Consider the following 20,209-nt stretch of genomic DNA (forward strand, 5'->3'; position numbering starts at 1 on the left):
CATTTAATATAAATGCAATTGGCAAAAAAAAATTGAGAGGACTACTACAGTCTTAAACTAGCCCTAGCAACGAGGCGCGTGCAAAGGCAATCTGGCTGTGAGCGTGTTGCTAAGGACTGCGGTATCCAGGTGCCGGGGCCCCGCGCTCACACATTGACGCGCAGCCACTCATTGGGCGAGAGCCCGGAGAACAGGACCCGGAGCCAGAGCGCGCCAGCAAATCACAAGCTAATTGATTAAGTCGAGTAATTTGAATAGTCTTTAAGCCGCGCCTGGAAACGTGCCAATCGGCTTTCAAGAAGCGGATGATTAATCGCAATGCATTATTGATAATCATAATTATACCCCACACATGCGCACTGAAGGCGGCAGGGTCAATTTCCGTAATTTTGCAACTCCAGAATTTGTAATTTTTTATTCGCTTGCTGATGTATCAACCACCATGTCGCGTCGGAAGCAGGCGAAGCCGCAACACATCAAGTCGGACCAGGATATAGCATTATCCGCAGAGAATGGTGAGTCTGATTGTGAGTAAAATTATCCAAAGTTTGAAAAGGGGAGATTTCTGGAGTTAGAAGGCTTGAAATTAACACGATTTAGTAATTAACACGTTGGCTCTTGTTTGGAGGCTCTGCTACTAATTCTACAGAAGTCACGATGTGCTCTCAACCATACTGATATGCAAAGAGATGTGCAGAGATGCAAAAAAAAACAACACTTAAAGAGTGACTGAGCCTTCCGTTGCATTTTCTTTTCGCTTTTCCCTCTCCCCCCCCCCCCCCCCCCCCCAAAAAAAAGAAAGTTTAATTTCGTACCTTTGCGAGAGCGTGGAATGAGGCTGGTCCAGCGCTGCACATGTGGAATCGAAGTATCACGTCTTCCAAAGTCTCCCTCTAGGCTCGCTGGTGGATTTAAAAGGCAGTATTCAGCTGAAATAACGCTGAATGTTTTGATGGAAAGGAGCCCGCAACCGTAGGCTAGGTTTAAAAATAACTTGACTGTAATGATGGCAGCGCTGTGTGTGTCCCAATATGACTTCAGTCACTGGGAGCCGAACACCTCGTTTAGGAAAAAAAAGTTCGCCCGAGTACTGTGGGTATGCAAGGCAGAGCCACAACGCGAATCTGCGTGACTTTATGGATTAAAAAGTGAAGGAACTCCCCCAGAAAGTGGTTAAAAAAAGGAGCGAGGATAAAAAAAAATAAAGGCCATTTGCTGTAAGCTTCAGGCAATTAACATTTTGAAAGATATACGCGGACGTGACCCCGTTGTTTCTTTGGTGTTTTACAGAACATCGGGTAGTTTGCTGCATTTTTCACAGAAACGTCGTAGTCTCTGCGAGAAAGTTCTACACATGAATGCTTAGTCTGTCAACATTCTGTTTGCAAAGCCCCAGCGTTGTGTTTTCTTTAAGTGCAGAATCTCTTTTGAGTACGAGCCATTCTTGAGGTTCAGACGATCCTGAAAATAATTATTTGACGCAGTAACTTATGAAACCCTCATTTCCTCAATCCTTCTTGAAGGATAATTCATATTGCAGAGAAATGTAAAGCTTTAGAAGATTTGTTTGAAATACGAGCATTAACTTACTGTATATTTTGTACAGAGTTGAGTTGCTAAATATTTATTATCTGGTTTTTCACTAGAAAGAAAAGGCCGGGCTGTAAAAATCAGATAAGTAGAAAATGATTTTGTTCGCTATTGCCATTCCCGTCGTTTCGGAGGAGACTGGTTGTATTTCGTAGCCCCGGGGTTAGGAAGCACCTTTGACTTTGTTTCCAGATACTTTAGGACGATTTTTGGACGCTAACTCACGTCCGCTATGCAAACTCCACGATCGCTCACCCTGTTACAAAAAAACAACAAATTGCACTATTAGGGAATTTGCAGGAGCTGACGTGCCAGTTCGGATGTGTGTGACTCATCCTGATCTGTGAATAGAGCACACAGCGCACTCAGCCTCCTGGATCAGCCAGAGATTTACTATTAAACCAGCCCAACAACACTCAACCAGGGTTATTCATTAAACACTGCTATCACAACAAAACTGCTTGAACATAGGTATGTATCTTCGCTTTTCCACAAAATTATCATTGTTTAAAGCCAGTTAGTATTGCAGAGACTGTAAATACTTTCCCTAAAACCTTTCAAATTCATATTAGTCTATTGTAGTTTGTCATTAATTGAGGAGTAAGTGGAGATTTCACATATCCTTTATACACTTAGCGTTGAGAGAGTGGAAAGTCAGTTATACTGTTTTAGACTTGTGGAATGTAGGCCGAATAAGGATAGATTTGCTCCAGTGGATTCATATAGTTTTACAGGTGTAAACAGAATGTATTTTGAGGTCTTGCACTGGAGTGTATTGGAACTTCTCGAGCATTTCAGATTCTTTTGAAGTGGTAAGTGCTGTAATTTACCGATATCAAAAATGAAGAGGTTTTATGGATAATTTAGTTTTAGGATTTTTTTTGTTGTTGTCAAATATTTGCAAATGTGAACTGCATCAGCGGTCCGTGACCAGCAGCTCAGATTATTTGTGATTTTTTTTTTAATTGTTGAAAGCGCGTCAACGCGAAATCTTTCGAGTAAATGCTGATTGAAAATAAGACGTCTTATCAAAAAAGTTGTTTTGGTTTGTTTATTTATGGTACCTTGGCCATTAAAACGGAATGGATTCCACACTAGAAACATTTCTCGAGCTTTATTATTACTGGGTCTGGGACCAAAGTGGCCCTATATCTTGCTTCATAGTAGAGTTGCACAACAGAAGGCGATTTTACTAGAATTTCACTCCAAGGGCTGCACAGGCAACAATAATTTGAATCCAGTGTGATTTGAAGAAAGAAGTCTGTTTTTTAAAAGAGCAAGTTTATTATTATTGTTTCAGTAAGTTATCCTAATGGGTTATATTTTTTAATTTTGCTTTGAACTTTTTAGACGAACTTTGGATTAAACAGAAACGATTTAGTCCATTTTTGTAGCTTGTTCTCTTGTTACACAAACTGCACAAACATCTAATGGATGCAAAATGCGTTTGTCAAGATTTCTTTTTAGCTTATTTCCAGTGTGGACTGACCTTGTATTGCATGTGTAATGCAATAGGCTTCCTTGATACATGAATATAAATGTGAGCTTTTTGCACTGTCATGTGGCAACTCAGTCAGTTTGCAATAAGAATGCCTTGTTCTTAGTAACGTGGTCAAAACGGAAGATTCCAAAAAATATAATTAATATTTTTAATGGGATTGGTTAGTGTACAATTATTTTTAAGACATTTGGAGTTGGCAGTGTTGAGTTCTTGGCACTATTGATGAATCAAGTGTTTTATCGCTGCACAGTGGTGAGCCTATAGGATATACTATGCATTATTGGATAAACAGCTTAGTGGGAAAATTGAAGAGTTGGATACATGATTTTACTGGCCCTTTGTTGTAAAGGTACTTGTGGCACTTTCTGTACTTATCCTGGTACTGTAGTAAATGGCTTTATCTTGCGCGATTCTTAATGGTGGGAGCTGCGAAGTACTTTAGTGTTCTGCTGTTTTAACCTTTGCCGGCCTCCCTCCATCCTAAGGTGACAAGAGTTCATAACATAAGATGTACTTCAGTACCTTTGAATTGACCCCAGAAGTCAGTCCCACAGCCAGCCTAGCAGGATCTCAGCAGTTTATTTCAGCTTTAACCTTATCAGTACTACATGAACCACTAACCCTTTTCCCCTTTCCCCTTAAATGCCAGACCCCTGATGAGGTGATTGACGGGTAGTTCCCACGGCACAGTTTTACCTTACCTACAACAGGGATTTAGTTTCTTGTCACATTGCCAATGTTTATGCAGCCAACGCTTGGTATGTAGCCTAAAGCAGAAATACTTTACGTGAGAGTAGGACAGTAGTACTGAAGTTTATTTCCCACTTAGCTGTTGCAACTGGTACCCCATCTAGTGTTCATTCTGATGCACCCATATTTTCAGCTGAATGCCGGAATTATTTCATACTTGAGCTTCGCTCATAAACCAGCAAATCACCGCAGTTTTGTCATACGTCTCAAGTGTAGTTTCAAATATATAATTGAATAGTGTCAGTTTGGTGGAATCTTTGCAGTTTACATAAAAATAAGAAGTAACTAATTTGATAGAAATGATAACAAAAATAAGTAACTAGAAGAACTATCATTTTACATTAAATGGCTTTTCATTGGAATGTGTCTTGTCTTCTAACACCTTTTGTCATCAACTTTGTGTTTAATCATTTCTTACCAAATTTTACAATTCAGATAGTTCTATAAATATATATATTTATTAAATAGTGGGTTGAAAAATAGTTTGATCCCATAGCCAATATATTTGCAACACAGTGAAACACACAATGGTGTCTTTTCAGTATTGATTGTGAAGTTTTCATTTCTTTAAAGGGCATTACTTCTTGAGTTGTGTAAAGTACCAAACATTCCAAACATCCAATAGTAGTAAATATTTAATAAATATTTGTTACAACAGGACATTTCATAAAGGAGATGTACATGGATATATTTTTATTAGTTAATATTGATAAATAGCAAAATTGTTTAAAATAAACTATGCCACTGATTTCTAAATGTTTTATTTGATGAAAAATTACTTAAGTGTTTCTTCTGAGACCATATTTTATTTGTAAATTGTAATTCAATTTGTGTTCCCATTTTGTTTTAATCTATAAAAAGTGAAAGGCCAGAAGCAAAATAATTAGAGGCTTTATCTTGTTGATTAGGACAGTACACTGTGCTCTGACATTGTGACTTTAATAGCAGGTATGATTCATTGGTTCGTGTTTTATTTTTGCTCAGTTTTTTAAAAATGCAATTAGATAGGTTTCCACTAGAATTAACATTCCAGTATTGAATAGTATTACTAACTAATATATTCAGACCACACTAAGCTTGTGGGTCTGCACTTCAGATTTTTTTCATGCTGAGTTACAAAACTGATGAAGTGGGTCTTGTGATTTCCCACAGTAGTTATTTAGTTTGTATTGATAATTATTTGTTTAAGCACAGCTGACCAAGCAAAACCAGGTTCTAGAGTGCCTTTGTGTTTTGATAAATGTGATCAAGTTGAAAAGTATTTTTCTCTACGTGGGGAGCCTTACTAACATGTAGGCAAAGGGGTATAACTTTTTAATGTGCCAAGTATTGGCAATTAATTAGAATTGCTGCTAAATTCTCAGATTTACTCATAATTCTCTTTGAAAAATGATACGTATAATGAGCGTGACATATATAAAATCCAAGTGAAATTTTTCCTTTCTTCACAAATATTTTTTGGACAGGCGAAATATAGCATGAACATCCATGTGTAATTTATGCAACAGATGAACCAAGTAATTTAGTAAAATCCATCATATCTCAAATGTCATTTCCTTAAGCGCAGATGGCTCTGTGTGCTTAAAAACTTCAAAAATGCGCCAGATGCCAGATAAATCATTCACTTGCTACTTTGGTGTTCCTTGGAGCCATTGTATTTTGATTTCCTTCCCAAAAACTCTCCCTGTAGTCCTCGGCATACAAGCTCGTTTTTAAAGTTGACATGAATAATGATTAACTTAATATTTTAATAATCTGTTTTCAGAATACTACAGAGGAATAATTCTTGTGCATTTCTCGTCAGCTCTGGTAAATTAAATGTATATGAAATGCATAGAATTATGGTCATTTTGGATTTGACTGTGTGCAATAATATGTAAATAACTTCTAAAACTGCATTTAAAAGTAGAGCTCAGCAGGTCACAGAATTACAACTTTGTAGGTATTAAACTGAATGTACTGCAGGAGATGACATTAATGGCCATTGTTCTGAATGTAGCCCAGAGACACTTGAGCAGTGTGGCAATTGAACCACATTATTTCAGATGATCTCCCCAATATCTGGAATTAATTGTTCCTGTGCTTTGCTATGGACTTGGATTCTGATGTCATGGCAACTTTCTATTATCTAATTCTGTAGTAAAGGGAAACATGCAGGGAGATAATCCCTGAATTAAACAAGATCAGCTTTCTGGGCCTTCCCTGATGACCACACACCATTGTGAGACAGAAGTTGCTGTCCTCATGCTGAGCAAACAATAGGGAGCCATCCTGTCCTTGAAAAGGATGAAGTGGGTTAGAGGGCTGAAATTTTTTGTTTGATTTGCAAATTAATCCTCAGTGTGATGAGAAATGCAAGCAACCAGTGCGAATGAAAAAGGAAGTAAAGGGATCTTTCAGTGAATGGTCTGAATGGGGACAATTTGCTTATCAATAAATCAGATTTTGCAACTAAATGTTTCAAATTAACACAGATATTTCCAACTGTGCAGCCTACATGTTGTTTGTCAAAAATCATTCCAGAACCTGGCACTGGGAAGTACTGTATAACCCATTAACCTCCAAAGCCTCTTTGAACCAGTTTAAGCAATTTAATACTCAAGATTAGGTCAGTCTTTGCATAGAGCAACCTTTTCTATTGTCTTTGCTTCAGCAATCATCTTTAAGGACATTCATTTCTGGATATCTCTAATTTATATACCATAAATAACTGTTTGTGTACAGCCTATATTATGCAAAGTATTTTCCTACAGTTTTGAATTCCTTCATTTTTTTGTAAGTGAAGCATATACATAATTGCTTTGATATTTAATAAAGCAATTACAAAAGTTAAAAGGTTTTAAATTGGATATAATTGAAAATATACAGTAACTTTTTGTTGCTTTGCTTTTTGTTGGTGGTCTTTGTATCAATGTATGTGTATGCATATGTATGTATACATCTATATTTTCCATAATTATCAGTAACTCAGTAAATTCTTCAGTCCTCTGGTGCCCAAGCACTATCAGAAGTAGACTGAGTAAGGGGACAGCTGGCGCAGTTGTCATCTCCGGCATCTATATTGTACTTCAAACTAGACTGAAGATTCCACTCTATGATAGTTGCATGGTTTTGTGTCAGATTAATTTTTTCAGCTATAGCCCAGTGGGCATGAACCACTTGCCCACAAATTGACACTAAATAAGAAGCCATAAAGATAACTGGTGTTGGGAAATAGAAAACTCACATTGGTACAGTAGGGTGCTTTTCTGAGTTTGGGAGATTAAGACACAATGGGGGAAGCTTTCCTCTCTGCTGGGCATATCAAAGTTATAAACTAGCTCTTTTAAATGTGTAAGATTTTGTTATATCTAGCACTCAGAGGCACACCTCATTCAGTGTGAGGGAAGAAAGCAAGATTTACTTTATGCCTGAGTGCACAGTGCCCGCATCAAGTGCAAAAGAGGAAAAGTGTACCATTCTACATCACTCATCTTTGTGAGTACAATACTTGTTGGGGATTGGAGGGCACGGTCCCTTCTTCCAGTCATGTGACCAAGCAAGTGAGCAATTTGTTGCTGGTGCTTCAGTACTGCTCTGAACTAGTCATTAGGTGGTACCTCTTTCTTGATCTCAGCTTGGCATTTACTTAGTGAACTGGCTGATATCAGCAATACATGGGGAATTGATCCTGCATCCCACCACTCATGGCATCACATACTAATGCTCTAATGTTCGTCACTACATTTAACAAATATATTTAATGAGTATCCTTGGAATTGTTAGTCATTTATTCTTTGGATACTTATTGAAAACTACTTTGAAACAGTTTTGTAGTATCATTACATTACAACAATGACTACACTTCAAAATGACTTAATTGGCAATTTGGGGCATCCTGAGGTCACGAGGGGAACTATATAAATGCAAATTCTTTCTTCTTATCAAATTGTAAATAGATGTACAATAAGTTTGATTACACTAGCTTCTCTGACTAAATATATTTCAAAGAAATGTTTAACCCTTATTGGGAAAACATTTCATTTATGGCATACCAACAAGAATTTCTAAATGTTCTACATGAAAAAAGTAAATTGATCTTAATGCATAATGCAACTATATCCATTTTATAGCGTGAAATTTAACTGCAATGTGGACTGCTTTGGAGTAAACCTAGCTGTAAAATTTCCTCCCTGAATACCAATATGAAAACCATTTCTCGACTATAGGCATTGTACCAGTTTTATAACTGTTCTATGAGAGTACATATACAAGCCTTCGTTTGGTTGTAGAGGGAGCCTTTGATCTCTTTGCATGTCTCCAGGCAATAAAGGACACCAGTGTGGTGAACTAGTTGCAATGCTGGTGTCCCTTCTCTGCACCTGTGTTGCTGGATTTAAAAGGTCAGAGGTCCACAGCAGTGTAAATATTGTAGTTTTTCAGATGGGTACCCAGAGTGCCCACCAAACTCGTTCAGCTACCAATGTAAACACAGCAGTAGAAATATATGACCTTTTAGCCTTCCAAATATCCTTCAATATATGCTGCCATATAAAACAATAACTACAAAAGTTAGACAATAGGTTAACAATTTTGAAATTTAAGAGATCCTCTGACATTGCTTATCAAAATAGCATCAGCAGACCATCCTGGAGAGATGATAAAGCTTTAAAGGATGTTATGCAATATTTAGAACATGCAAACAATCTTTTTTTTTAAATTGTCTTATTAAGAAGTTAAGTGCAGTGCATATTTTGGTATATATTGAAAACATAATGATGAGCATATTTTGTGCATTACTTTACATTTAGTCATCTGTTGATATAACAAAATTATTTTAGAATATCTGTAGGTTGTGACTTTAAAACATGGTGCCTTGAGACCTGGAAGATTCAGGAGTATCCATGATACAGTTAGATATTACATCTCAGCATCTCTTGTCTGCAGCCAGGTGACATGGCCTCTATTTCTCCTGTCACATAGTGATTGGGATCTGAATGATTACAAATTGGTTTAGTGACAGGGAGAGAACTGTCAAAGACCTCTCTTATTCTGCTAGAAGTGAAGAAAGTTGACAGTTGTTGGAGAGTCTAACGAGTCCTCAAATGTTTGATTTGCACCCAGTGGACAAGGAGATGATGATGTGTATGAAATATTGGAAATCAATACTTTCTATGGAATTTCATTAAGCTCCAATGTCTTTAATTTGGAGAATTTTATATTTTGATGGATTGTCTGAGGTACATGATTCACTGAGATTTAGTGAATGATGGAATCCAAATGCAAGCTTTACAGATTTTCATTCTAAGTAAGATCTGTGCTGTTCAAACATTGATTTTTTTTCCATCCTCCCTATTCCTTTCATGTAGTTCATGTCCCATATTTGGTGAGGGATTTTGTGTCTGCTTGTTGACTAATCTCATGTCCCTTTGATTTTCTAGGAGCTTCACGAGAAGGGCAAGAAGAACGAGTCGCTAAGAATGGGGATGCTCATGTCTGTGGCCGATGTTGTGCTGAGTTCTTTGAACTGCCCGATTTCCTTCATCACAAAAAAAATTGCACTAAGAAACAATTGGTTCTGATTGTAAATGAAAATTCAACAGCTCCTTCCGAAACCTCCTCTCCAAGATCTCCTGATAACCCCGTTGAAGAAGCAAATGACAAAATTAATAACACAAGTCAAGCAGACTGTAGTGACCTTGTAGAGCATAAAAAACTTGACCAGGAAGAATCCATGGAGGTGGACACTTCCAGCATCACTAGCAACAGTAACGTTAGCAGTTCTAACAGTAATAACAATAGTAATACAAGCAGTAATTATCCCACAATGGGTACCTCAGCTGTCACAACACCTCTACCTCATATAGGTGATCTAACAGCTCTGGGAAATTTCTCAATGTTAAACAGTAATGTGATCATTGAAAATCTTCAAAGTACTAAAGTGGCAGTAGCCCAGTTCTCCCAGGAAACAAGATCTAATAGTGCATCAAACAGTAAAGTTGCTGTTCCCGCACTTATGGAACAACTACTGGCTTTGCAACAACAACAGATCCATCAGTTACAGCTTATTGAACAAATCCGTCACCAGATAATCTTATTGGCTTCCCAAAATGCAGAAATTCCACCACCAGTCAACTCTTCCCAAGGTACTTTAGGAACTGCTGTTAATCCATTAACTACACTTAGTTCACATCTATCTCAGCAGCTTGCTGCTGCAGCTGGGCTAGCACAGAGCCTTGCCAGCCAATCTGCCAACATAAATGGTGGAAAGCAATTTCATCTACCTCAGAGCAACCCTGGAAACACCATAGCTCAGCCTGGCAGTAGTTCTCCAAAAGTAAACACATCCTCATTGCCTAGTACCATACAGCCCTCTGAAAGTGTATCTACAAATACCATCAATGGTTCTCAGTTGATCAGTCCTTCAGTATCTACAGTGTCCACACCAGCTCTTGGAATTAGCAGTTTACTAAGTCCTGCATCTGTTTTGTCCAGCTCACTGCTACCTCAGTCCTCCACATCCACTTCTGTGTTTTCCAACCCTCTCTCAAGCATTGAAACAACTTCAGGAAACCTTGGCTCAATGTCAGCTCTGGCAAATCAAAGGAAAGGCAAGCCACCAAATGTGGTAGTATTTGAGACTAAAAGCAGCTCTGATGAGGCTTTCTTTAAACACAAGTGCAGGTTCTGTGCTAAAGTGTTTGGAAGTGACAGTGCCTTGCAGATTCATTTGCGCTCTCATACTGGCGAGAGACCTTATAAATGTAACATTTGTGGTAACAGATTCTCCACGAAAGGAAATTTGAAGGTTCACTTTCAGAGGCACAGAGAGAAATATCCCCATATTCATATGAACCCCTATCCAGTTCCAGAACATTTAGACAACGTTCCAACAAATACAGGTATTCCATATGGAATGTCTATACCACCTGAAAAACCTATAACAAGTTGGCTGGATAGTAAGCCTGTATTACCTACATTGACCACATCTGTGGGCCTGCCACTCCCATCAACTATATCAGGTTTGTCTGCTATTATCAAATCAGAGGAGTGTCAGTCTATCTCAGTTAATCAGTCTTCTTGCAGCCCTCCTGGCTCAGTTAAGAGTGACTTGGGAGCAACAGAGCCCTCTATGAAAAATGCTAATGATTTGGACGAAGTGGAAGAAAGTGCTTCACCTACCTCAAATGGTAAACTAGATGAAAACACACAATCTATTAATTCTGTCACCAGCTTGGCTGTCCCTGTCAGCTCGAGTGCATCGGATTCAGGTCTAAGTACTACTTCTGCTTTTACAAGCCCACTTATACCACTTATGTCAGACCAGTTTAAGTCAAAGTTTCCATTTGGAGGTCTCTTAGATTCTTTACAGGCATCAGAAACTTCGAAATTGCAGCAGCTAGTAGAAAATATTGACAGGAAGATGACGGACCCCAACCAATGTGTCATTTGCCATCGAGTTCTTAGTTGCCATAGTGCACTGAAGATGCATTATCGTACACATACTGGTGAGAGGCCCTTCAAATGTAAAGTCTGTGGTCGCGCATTCACCACTAAGGGAAACCTGAAGACCCATTACGGTGTTCATCGTGCCATGCCACCACTGAGAGTTCAACATTCTTGTCCGATCTGCCAGAAAAAATTCACAAATGCTGTTGTATTGCAACAGCACATTAGAATGCATATGGGAGGCCAGATTCCTAATACTCCTGTTGCTGACAACTATCCTGAATCTATGGAATCTGACACAGCTTCATTTGAAGACAAAAATTTTGATGATATAGATGACTACTCAGATGAGAATATGGAAGATTGCCCTGATAGTAGTGTACCAGACACACCCAAATCTGCAGAGGTGTCTCAAGGCAGTTTATCTCCATCTCCATTGCCATCAGAAATGTCCAGTATTGCAGCTCTTGAGAATCAAATGAAAATGATTAATGCTGGTCTTGTTGAGCAACTCCAAGCAAGCCTCAGGTCAGGTGAGAATGGATCAGCTGATGGAGACCAAATGACTAGTGACTCTTTTTCAGTGATAGGGGATATGGAGAGCCAAAGTGCTGGAAGTCCTGCCATTTCAGAATCTACCTCTTCCATGCAGGCTCCATCCCCAACCAACAGCAACACAGATAGTCGTAGGTCAAAGTCACCAGGCTGTGAAGAGAGACAGCACAGAACTTTACTATCAGATTTATCTAATTCAGCGTCTCCAGCAACTACCAATGGTGGTGCCTTGGACCTGACTTCCAGTAATGCAGAACGAATAATTAAAGATGATACTTTAAGCATGCTGTTTCCTAGTCGAGATCGGGGTAAGTTAAGGAATACATCTTGTGATATCTGTGGCAAAGCATTTGCTTGTCAGAGTGCCTTGGACATTCATTACAGAAGCCATACCAAAGAGCGTCCATATATTTGCACAGTATGCAATCGTGGCTTTTCCACTAAGGGTAATTTGAAGCAACATATGTTGACACATCAGATGCGGGACCTTCCATCTCAGCTGTTTGAACCCAACAACTCTAATGTAGGTCCTAATCAGAGCTCTTCAAATGTGGCTGCCAACAGTTTGACATCCTTAATCAAAACTGAGGTCAATGGTTTCATGCATGGGTGTTCCCAGGACTGTAAAGATCCACCTGCTAGCCTTATTTCATCAGGGCCTCTGTCTGCATCTGCTATCTCGCCTGTCCTGCCAGTACCGCAAAGAAGAACTCCAAAACAGCATTATTGCACAGCATGTGGGAAAACATTCTCCTCATCCAGCGCTCTGCAGATACATGAGAGAACACATACTGGAGAAAAACCATTTGCCTGTACTATATGCGGAAGAGCTTTTACCACCAAAGGCAATCTGAAGGTATTTTCCTACATTATGTTCCCAAATATGTTGAATTAGTGCAAGTAGTTTAGATATTAAGCGAAATGGGAGCAGAGCAATATTTAGTGATACTGTTCAGCTTTAAATATGTAAGGAGGAAGGTGAGAACAAATTGGATGTGTACACTGTTTTACCTGATTTAAGGTCAAAAATAGTTTTGCTTTGTCAAACAAACAATGCAATTCTACTCATATAAACAATGCAATTCTACCTGTGTATATATTTAACTAAAACAATAGCTATAAATGTGAATTCTCTTAATTGACTTTAGAGCCTGAGAAATTAAAACTATGCACTCCATATTTATTTCAGAACTGTACATATTTTATTCGTTTGTATTAGGGTCAGTAATACTTCAGTACATTTATGTTTTGTACAAGTTGGATAATGCATGAAGAAGGGATATAGATATATGATAATAAGTGCTTGGCAATACACAATAAAATGTCTGTGACCCAGAATTTATTGTGGTTTATTTGTACACAAATAGCTAAAGAAACCCCAAACCATCAAAGGACTCCTGCACACCTTAGTGTCTCACTGCACACCTTAGTACCTCATCCACTGATTGTACATTATATTTTTATCCCTTTCTTGAGTGGACTACATAAGCAAATAGTTTGTCTGGGAAGTTAAAAAAAATACAAGGAGGATCTCTGGTATCTGCTAATATAAAATTCTGGTTTGGATGGGGATCCTGAGATTGGATACCAGCTTGGTCAGCATTAGCACTCTGGCCTCTCCCTTAGGGTGGTTTTGTCAGTCTCAGTGTATGTATTCATGGGTTAGCCAAGAAGCCTGCTGAGATATCTGCATATTGCAGCATTCTACACAGTAAAGATATCCAGAGGTAATGCTGTGTGTGTAGCTGAGGGGATGGGAGGTTGGGGAATAGGAAAATAAATTATAGAAAGTGTAATTAATGCGTGATATTAGAGAGCCAAAAGTACAGAAAATTGACCTTATGCCAGAATAATCAAAGAGCAATTTATATTCGTGGGAAATACTACAGTGTGCTTAAATTGTGTGTATGTGATTTGTGCAACAATTAATTCTTACACAGTTAATAAAATTCGATGCGTGTATCATCCTGACGATTAATTGATCACTTGTAGAAAATGGGCTAACTAAATGTGGGGGGGAAAAAAAGACTCGCAAAAAATTAAATGCACTTCTGTTTGGTACCTAATTTAGGGAGCCATTGAGCACTATAAATGTGTGCCGATTTCTTCTGACAAACTATTTCTCTTGGGATCGCCCCTGTAATATGAGAGGAATAATAACCTTCAGTGGCTTCTCTCTGATGAGCAATCAAACTGACAAGTAAAGGATATTTTATCCCTGTCTGATAAGAACGTTTATTCGTAGAGTTAGTGATGTCAGACATAATATGAGTTATCGCAAAGTAATTGGATGCAGCAGTCTTAGCCAAATGCAGTACAATTGAGGTTCATCGTCTCAAAGTGCATGCATTTTTCTTTACCAAAGAATGTCCATTTGAATAGATCGTGTATAGCAAGGTCTTCATTGGTACCCAATACATCTGTAGTTGTGTGACCTAACTTTATTCCATCTGATTTTGTCATTACAGGTTCATATGGGGACACACATGTGGAACAGTGCCCCTGCAAGGCGAGGGCGGCGTCTTTCAGTGGATGGTCCCATGGCATTCCTAGGCGGGAATCCTATTAAATTCACAGAAATGCTTCAGAAGGATTTGGCTGTTCGGGCTCGTGATGGAGACCCTTCTTCATTTTGGAACCAGTATGCAGCGGCACTAACGAACGGCTTAGCAATGAAGACCAATGAGATTTCAGTGATTCAGAATGGTGGACTTCCTCCAAACCCCGCTAGTCTGGGCAATGGTGGCAGCTCACCCATCAGTGGTTTAACGGGAAGCATGGAGAAGCTTCACAGTACTGAACCCAGTGCACCTCTAGCTGGTCTGGAGAAAATGTCAGCCACTGAAAATGGAACGAACCATAGATTCACCCGCTTGGTGGAAGACAACAAAGAAATTGTATCAAACTAAAGTGACAGTCAACATTCCAACAATGGAAGTAATCTGGGGCGTCTTTCAGGCCAATGGACCAAAGTGTTGTGAGAACACCTTTTGTACAATGCCTAACTTTTAGTGTTGTATGAAAAACTTATTTATTAGTGATAATAACTTTGCTTTGCAAACAAATTGCAAATGTAAACTACTGGTCTTCAGCATCTTGGCCTATATACTAATGGACTAGAGTGCTTTAAACATGTAAGTTTCCTAGCATTTGCAGACCTATTCTGTTAGGTGATTTTTGCCCTTGCATTAACTTATTTTATGATTTGTGAGTAATCTAGTTTTAACATGACTGGCATTGGTGCAATGCCTCAAAAGACCATTCCTCACTAAGAAAGGTCTGTATATATAATGTAAAGTTTTGGTAGTCTGCTGGAGTATTCACAATCAGTTAATTGTTCAGTCATACCTTCCATTAACAAAATAACTGTAAATTGCAGACTTCAAACTGAATGTCGATGCCGTTGCTCTGTAAGCAGTTTACCCTTTACTGTTTTTAACACCAAGTGAAATTGCAAGTTTTTTTTTGTAGGTTAAACCATTTATGTTCTAAATGGTTCTTTGTATTGTGCTTTTCACTTACGTCATCTTAAATGTTGATGAGTTTCAGTGAAGTAATAAGCACGATGGTCATAGAAGGAAACTCCTGTTATTGTACCTTTAAATACAATAAGGTTTTCTGCCCCATAGGTATATTTAGTATAGAAGAAAAATGTGCTGGACTTTCACATTGCTGCTACGTAAATGCATCTTTTGAACAACTTTGAAGGGAGTAATATGAAGCTATTGTAGATTATGTCTTGTGTGTATATATATATCATAATGACACATGTCTAGGGAAATCATTAATGTATATACTGTACCGGTACGTTGCTTAAGACAAAGCTTCATCTTCACCGACCGATGAGAGATAGTGTTTTATTGTGTAATAATTTTGTATTAGGTATGAAAAACCCTTGTGACTGATATATGCACTTTCTTGGAAAGCTGGAAGAAACGATCCAGTTTCACTAAAATTTAATACCTACTAACAGCTGAGGTACTGTAATTCTTACTCATTTAATCAAATACATGAGTTTTGCAACAGCCACCCTTGATGCGTGTGTATTTTTGCTTTCTCTCTTAAAACACTTGCTTTTGGGGCCCTGTGCACTCTTCAATCCAATTGACCTATTTTCGAAACTAGGTAAGTGTCCATTGTAAAAGGCTTTTAAAAAATAAATCTATTCAATTCAGCAGCGCTTTTTGAAAACTAATAATCTGAGGAGTTTCTAAAACATTATTGGAGTTAAAACAACAATGCAGAATGATGTGATTTTAAAAGATGATTCGGTTGAATAAATGACACTACGATAAGGACATTCCATTATTGCATGGTTCGGCCTATGTAAAGACTACTCAGTAACGACTGAGAATGCACCTTTCACAATATATCACTAAGCAACTCATGACTAGTCTCAGCAATAATGAATGGAATAAGTGAAATATTTCAATAGTACAGCATCAAATGAAATCAGTTATACACTTTTTTAATAAACATCTCGGTAATTATAATCCAGTTGTCGACTTAAACTACTAGATGAGGAACTTGATGTACAGAGAGAGCTTTGTGATATCTCTGATAACCTATTGCCTATCTACTCCGTTTGAAAACACAGCCTGCATGCTGGGCTGCATCTTGCACCTAAGTTAAATCTCCGTGCACTTGTATTTTATAGATTAAAGTAGTATGAGTGCTTGAGACTAAAATGTCAGCCTCTTGGTTAAAGAGATTCCTCCCCGAGAGTAGTAGTAACTAGTAGATTGTGTAGGATGTTTGGCAACTTAATCAAACTGCGTTTTAATATTGACCCAATTGATTGAGGTATTTTCGCTGCCGTCTGCTAGCAGGGGATCGTGGGGGAATTGAACAGATTCCTTTCGCCAAAACGCCCCCTTTCAGTTGGAAATAATTCCTCGCTGCTGTTTCTATGAAAGAAAAAGCGAGCAGATCTTATTGACAGTCTTTTCGAGCTGTCTCCTACTTGCTGTTCGCACAGTATTGACATCGAAGGAGACAGAGGGAGCTTTTCCCAATGATTTTCCTTCATAAAGTGCTCACAGGGACAGGATTATAAATTCTTCGCGTGCTTCTCACTCTCTGGTCGCTTCATAGGATCTTTAATTACAGTATCGATTAGATCAGGCTCCTTCCGTCCTTCAGTCACTATTGATGGGAGGAGCTGGGCTTTAGCCCTGGTAATTGCTTTTGTGCTGGATATTTGTTTTCTCTTATCTCTTAAATTAGTTATCGCGCCGAAGCCACTACCTGTGTGTGTGTGTGTGTGTGTGTGTTATATAGAATGCATTTACTTTAACCAAGTGTACAGTACCTGTAACGGGTCGCAATATAATATGCCGTATAAGACTGTTGATAATTGTATAAGCTGTTTTCTACTTATTATGGAATTGGGAAATTTACTAAAAAACGAAATTATATTGACTGCTTACCGTTGATGCAACGTCGATTGTGCAAATTATTGCTACCACAGGAAGCGTTTTCTGATTCCCATTTTCTTTCAACTCTAGAATATTTTGTATTGCACGACAAGTTGTTTCCTACTGACTACAGCCAATTGGCCCAAGTTTACTAAATCGTGAAGTGGATTATCACGACTGCTCTGGAATGTGGAATATCTTGTGAGCTTTTCATTAGGTGCAACAAAAGCGGTGTTCATGTCAATAGCCACATATGTTTCAAGAACTATGGCACAAAGTTTGAAAGGTAGTACGACATTTACAGGGGTGCGTCCAATTGTGGAAGGCAATACACGGTTGCAGTTGTACCTCAATAAAGGTGCACCATCATCATTGCAGTCTGGTCAAACTAGATACTGTTTTATAGCTGCTGTACAAAAGTGGGGCTTGTTATTCTCAAATGTTAATGGTGAAACGAAAGAGAAAGTGGGGAAATAACTGAGCTACTTTTGACAATTCAATCTACTTGCAAGTCTGGGATCTTTAAGGAAGGGCTTGTATGTTTTATTTAGACCAACGATTATGAGAATGATTGACGGCTTGTATCATCTGCAATCCCTTACATCTCGCACACAGACTTTATGTATGAGGTCGGTCCATTCCACTTAAAATTCTCTTCAGCCTGTTGAACGCTTTAGAGGAATTTTGCGTGTTTGAATAACTTCGGTGCAAAGAGCAAAGTACTGTCCGAATACTCGAACATCTATTAGAACACATTTGCCGGCGTTAGATAGGGAATCGGTAGAATGCAGTATTAATCTACAAGAAATACATAAATGAAATGCTTGATTTTACTGAAACTTAAAAAAAATCATTTGTTCCCTTTTTGTCTTAAAATACGCACTTTTAAACGGCCACGTTTTCAAAGGGAGCCTTGATACGTTCCGTCCTCCTGCTAGCTAGAATCACTTTCCAGATCAACTTTGTTGCTGAAATGCAAAGCTGATTTTAAAAGATTTCTCTGCAGATGGAATGCGTACCGCAGACCGATCTCCTCATTTACAATATAACATCACTGGGCCAGTGCTTTTATAATAATGCCGTGTGTCTTTACTCTTGATTATAATTGATTGACTGACGCTAAATGGTGAGCGCTTTCTTAATGAGGCTAAAAATCTATACCACATTTTCATGTTTGCTTTCCTATTACCAGGCCGATCACTTGCAGGGACATTGGGTGAAATAAACACTAAAGCCCTGTTCCAATAATGCTTTTCACTTTACTACATTCCCATGGAACACTGTCTCAGTCCCTTTTGGAACTTAAGATCTATGAGTCCCAATAAAGATCGCATAGCCTTTATCCTAATGAAACCGCAGGTATTTGCCTTGAACAGTGCATTTCTTTTATTGAAGTGATCTTTTTCCCCCCTTTTCGACAGCTGCATTTAATTTTACACATCGTTGCACTTCCTGCAATGCAGGAACTGTTAATTCGAGCACGGCATCCTCTCTGGGTTTTACAACAAGCCAAATTCCCCAATATTTACAGGACTAGACGCTAAACGATCCTTGGAACTGCTCTGGGTATTCGCTTCGTCCTTTTGTCTTCCTGGCACTCAAACGGGATTAAATTGAACACTTTGTTTGTCCATGGAGCATCAGCTTCCGGCATGTTTATCTGCAGATAAACTGTCAAGGGAGAGGCTTATTTATGTATTGTTAAAACATAACTTCAGATCTGTCTCCTCTTTCACCGCTAGACGAATAATTTTCTACGTCAAAACGCGTAACGTAAAGATGAAGGAATATTTGATTTATTTTTAAAGTGAAACAAAGTCACTAATCAAACTGAAGTTTGAAGTTTGTGTGATACAAGCTCAATGCTTGCTGTAGATGGTCCCGTTTGGTCTTCTAGCTCAGATCATAGCTAACCGATTGTTTTGGTTACTTACGTAGTCTTCATGCAGTTTGACAAATTTAATATAGCAAAATAATTTAAACATTTCCCGATCTTCAATGCAAGTCGAACGAAAGCAATTAAAATACTTTGAAGTACAAATACACAAACAACACTGCCACATAGGAGGAAACTTTTAAGTTCATCATCCGAATGTTGTTTCTACATCATTTCGAATTGTACCTTCATTTTCTAGACGGCTACATAAAATCGGTTATAAATAACAAATGAATAGATTTCTACGAAGCGATTTAAAAAAAAACAAATTTGCTCTTTTTCATCATACACATTTACATGTAAAACTAGTAAACAGCGGAAACGATTTTTTTTAGAATAGTTTTATCTCCATTAAAGTAAAATCTAATGAAAACGATATTGCCCACATACGTGCAAACTATTTTTGTTGCTTTGCGACGAAATAAAATGTTAAAATATCATACAACATTAGATTGTACTCAATTTCTGTCTTGTATTTAAATGAAGGATACGATGAATGTTTGCACTGAATAACTATGATATGACCCTATCAATTTTCATACAGTACTGAACTCATTCCATATCAAGCATTCTTAAATCTAAGTAATGTAATTCGATTTAAAATACATATTGAATACACATATTCGATAACATCTATCACAAATAGAAATTTGATAATTAGAAATACATTTTGATGTAGTTTATATTCATTGTCTTCAAAATATTTTAATTCCATTTGAAATTTTAACTAGCTTGAAATTTAAATACGAATTGTTTCATCGCATGCAGTATTTGCTCAGAAGGAAATCGCACGGCTTAAGTGCAAATTGTTCTGAAAAATTCTTCCGTTTCGCATTTATTTGCACAGCCAATTCCCTATGGCCATCCATACACTGACCTTTAAATTTTTTAAATCATTTAATTATAGTGTTTAAGTCCTCTGTAATTGAGTGAATCGCATTTGATGCTGGTAAGTAAAATGTGTGTTGGGGCTAGTTTCTGCAAGGACACACTTGGTTTTCAAAAGTGACGATCACAGAGTACAATTGCAGC

The 20,209-nt window shown here is 38.1% G+C and overlaps 1 protein-coding gene across 1 annotated transcript; it reads left to right on the top strand.

Moving 5' to 3' along the window:
• Positions 1-189: 189 nt before the first annotated feature.
• On the top strand, positions 190-15,853 carry sall1a (spalt-like transcription factor 1a). Its single transcript, XM_085991446.1, has 3 exons — positions 190-515; positions 9,262-12,680; positions 14,293-15,853. Exons 1-3 carry the CDS (start codon positions 353-355, stop codon positions 14,731-14,733), a joined length of 4,023 nt encoding a protein of 1,340 aa, XP_085847572.1. The 5' UTR covers positions 190-352; the 3' UTR covers positions 14,734-15,853.
• The last annotated feature ends 4,356 nt before the right edge of the window (positions 15,854-20,209 follow it).

Source organism: Somniosus microcephalus, chromosome 6 (genome assembly GCF_052327205.1).
Source record: "Somniosus microcephalus isolate GS21.2 chromosome 6, FLI_Smic_1.0, whole genome shotgun sequence".
In the NCBI taxonomy this organism is placed as follows: domain Eukaryota; kingdom Metazoa; phylum Chordata; class Chondrichthyes; order Squaliformes; family Somniosidae; genus Somniosus; species Somniosus microcephalus.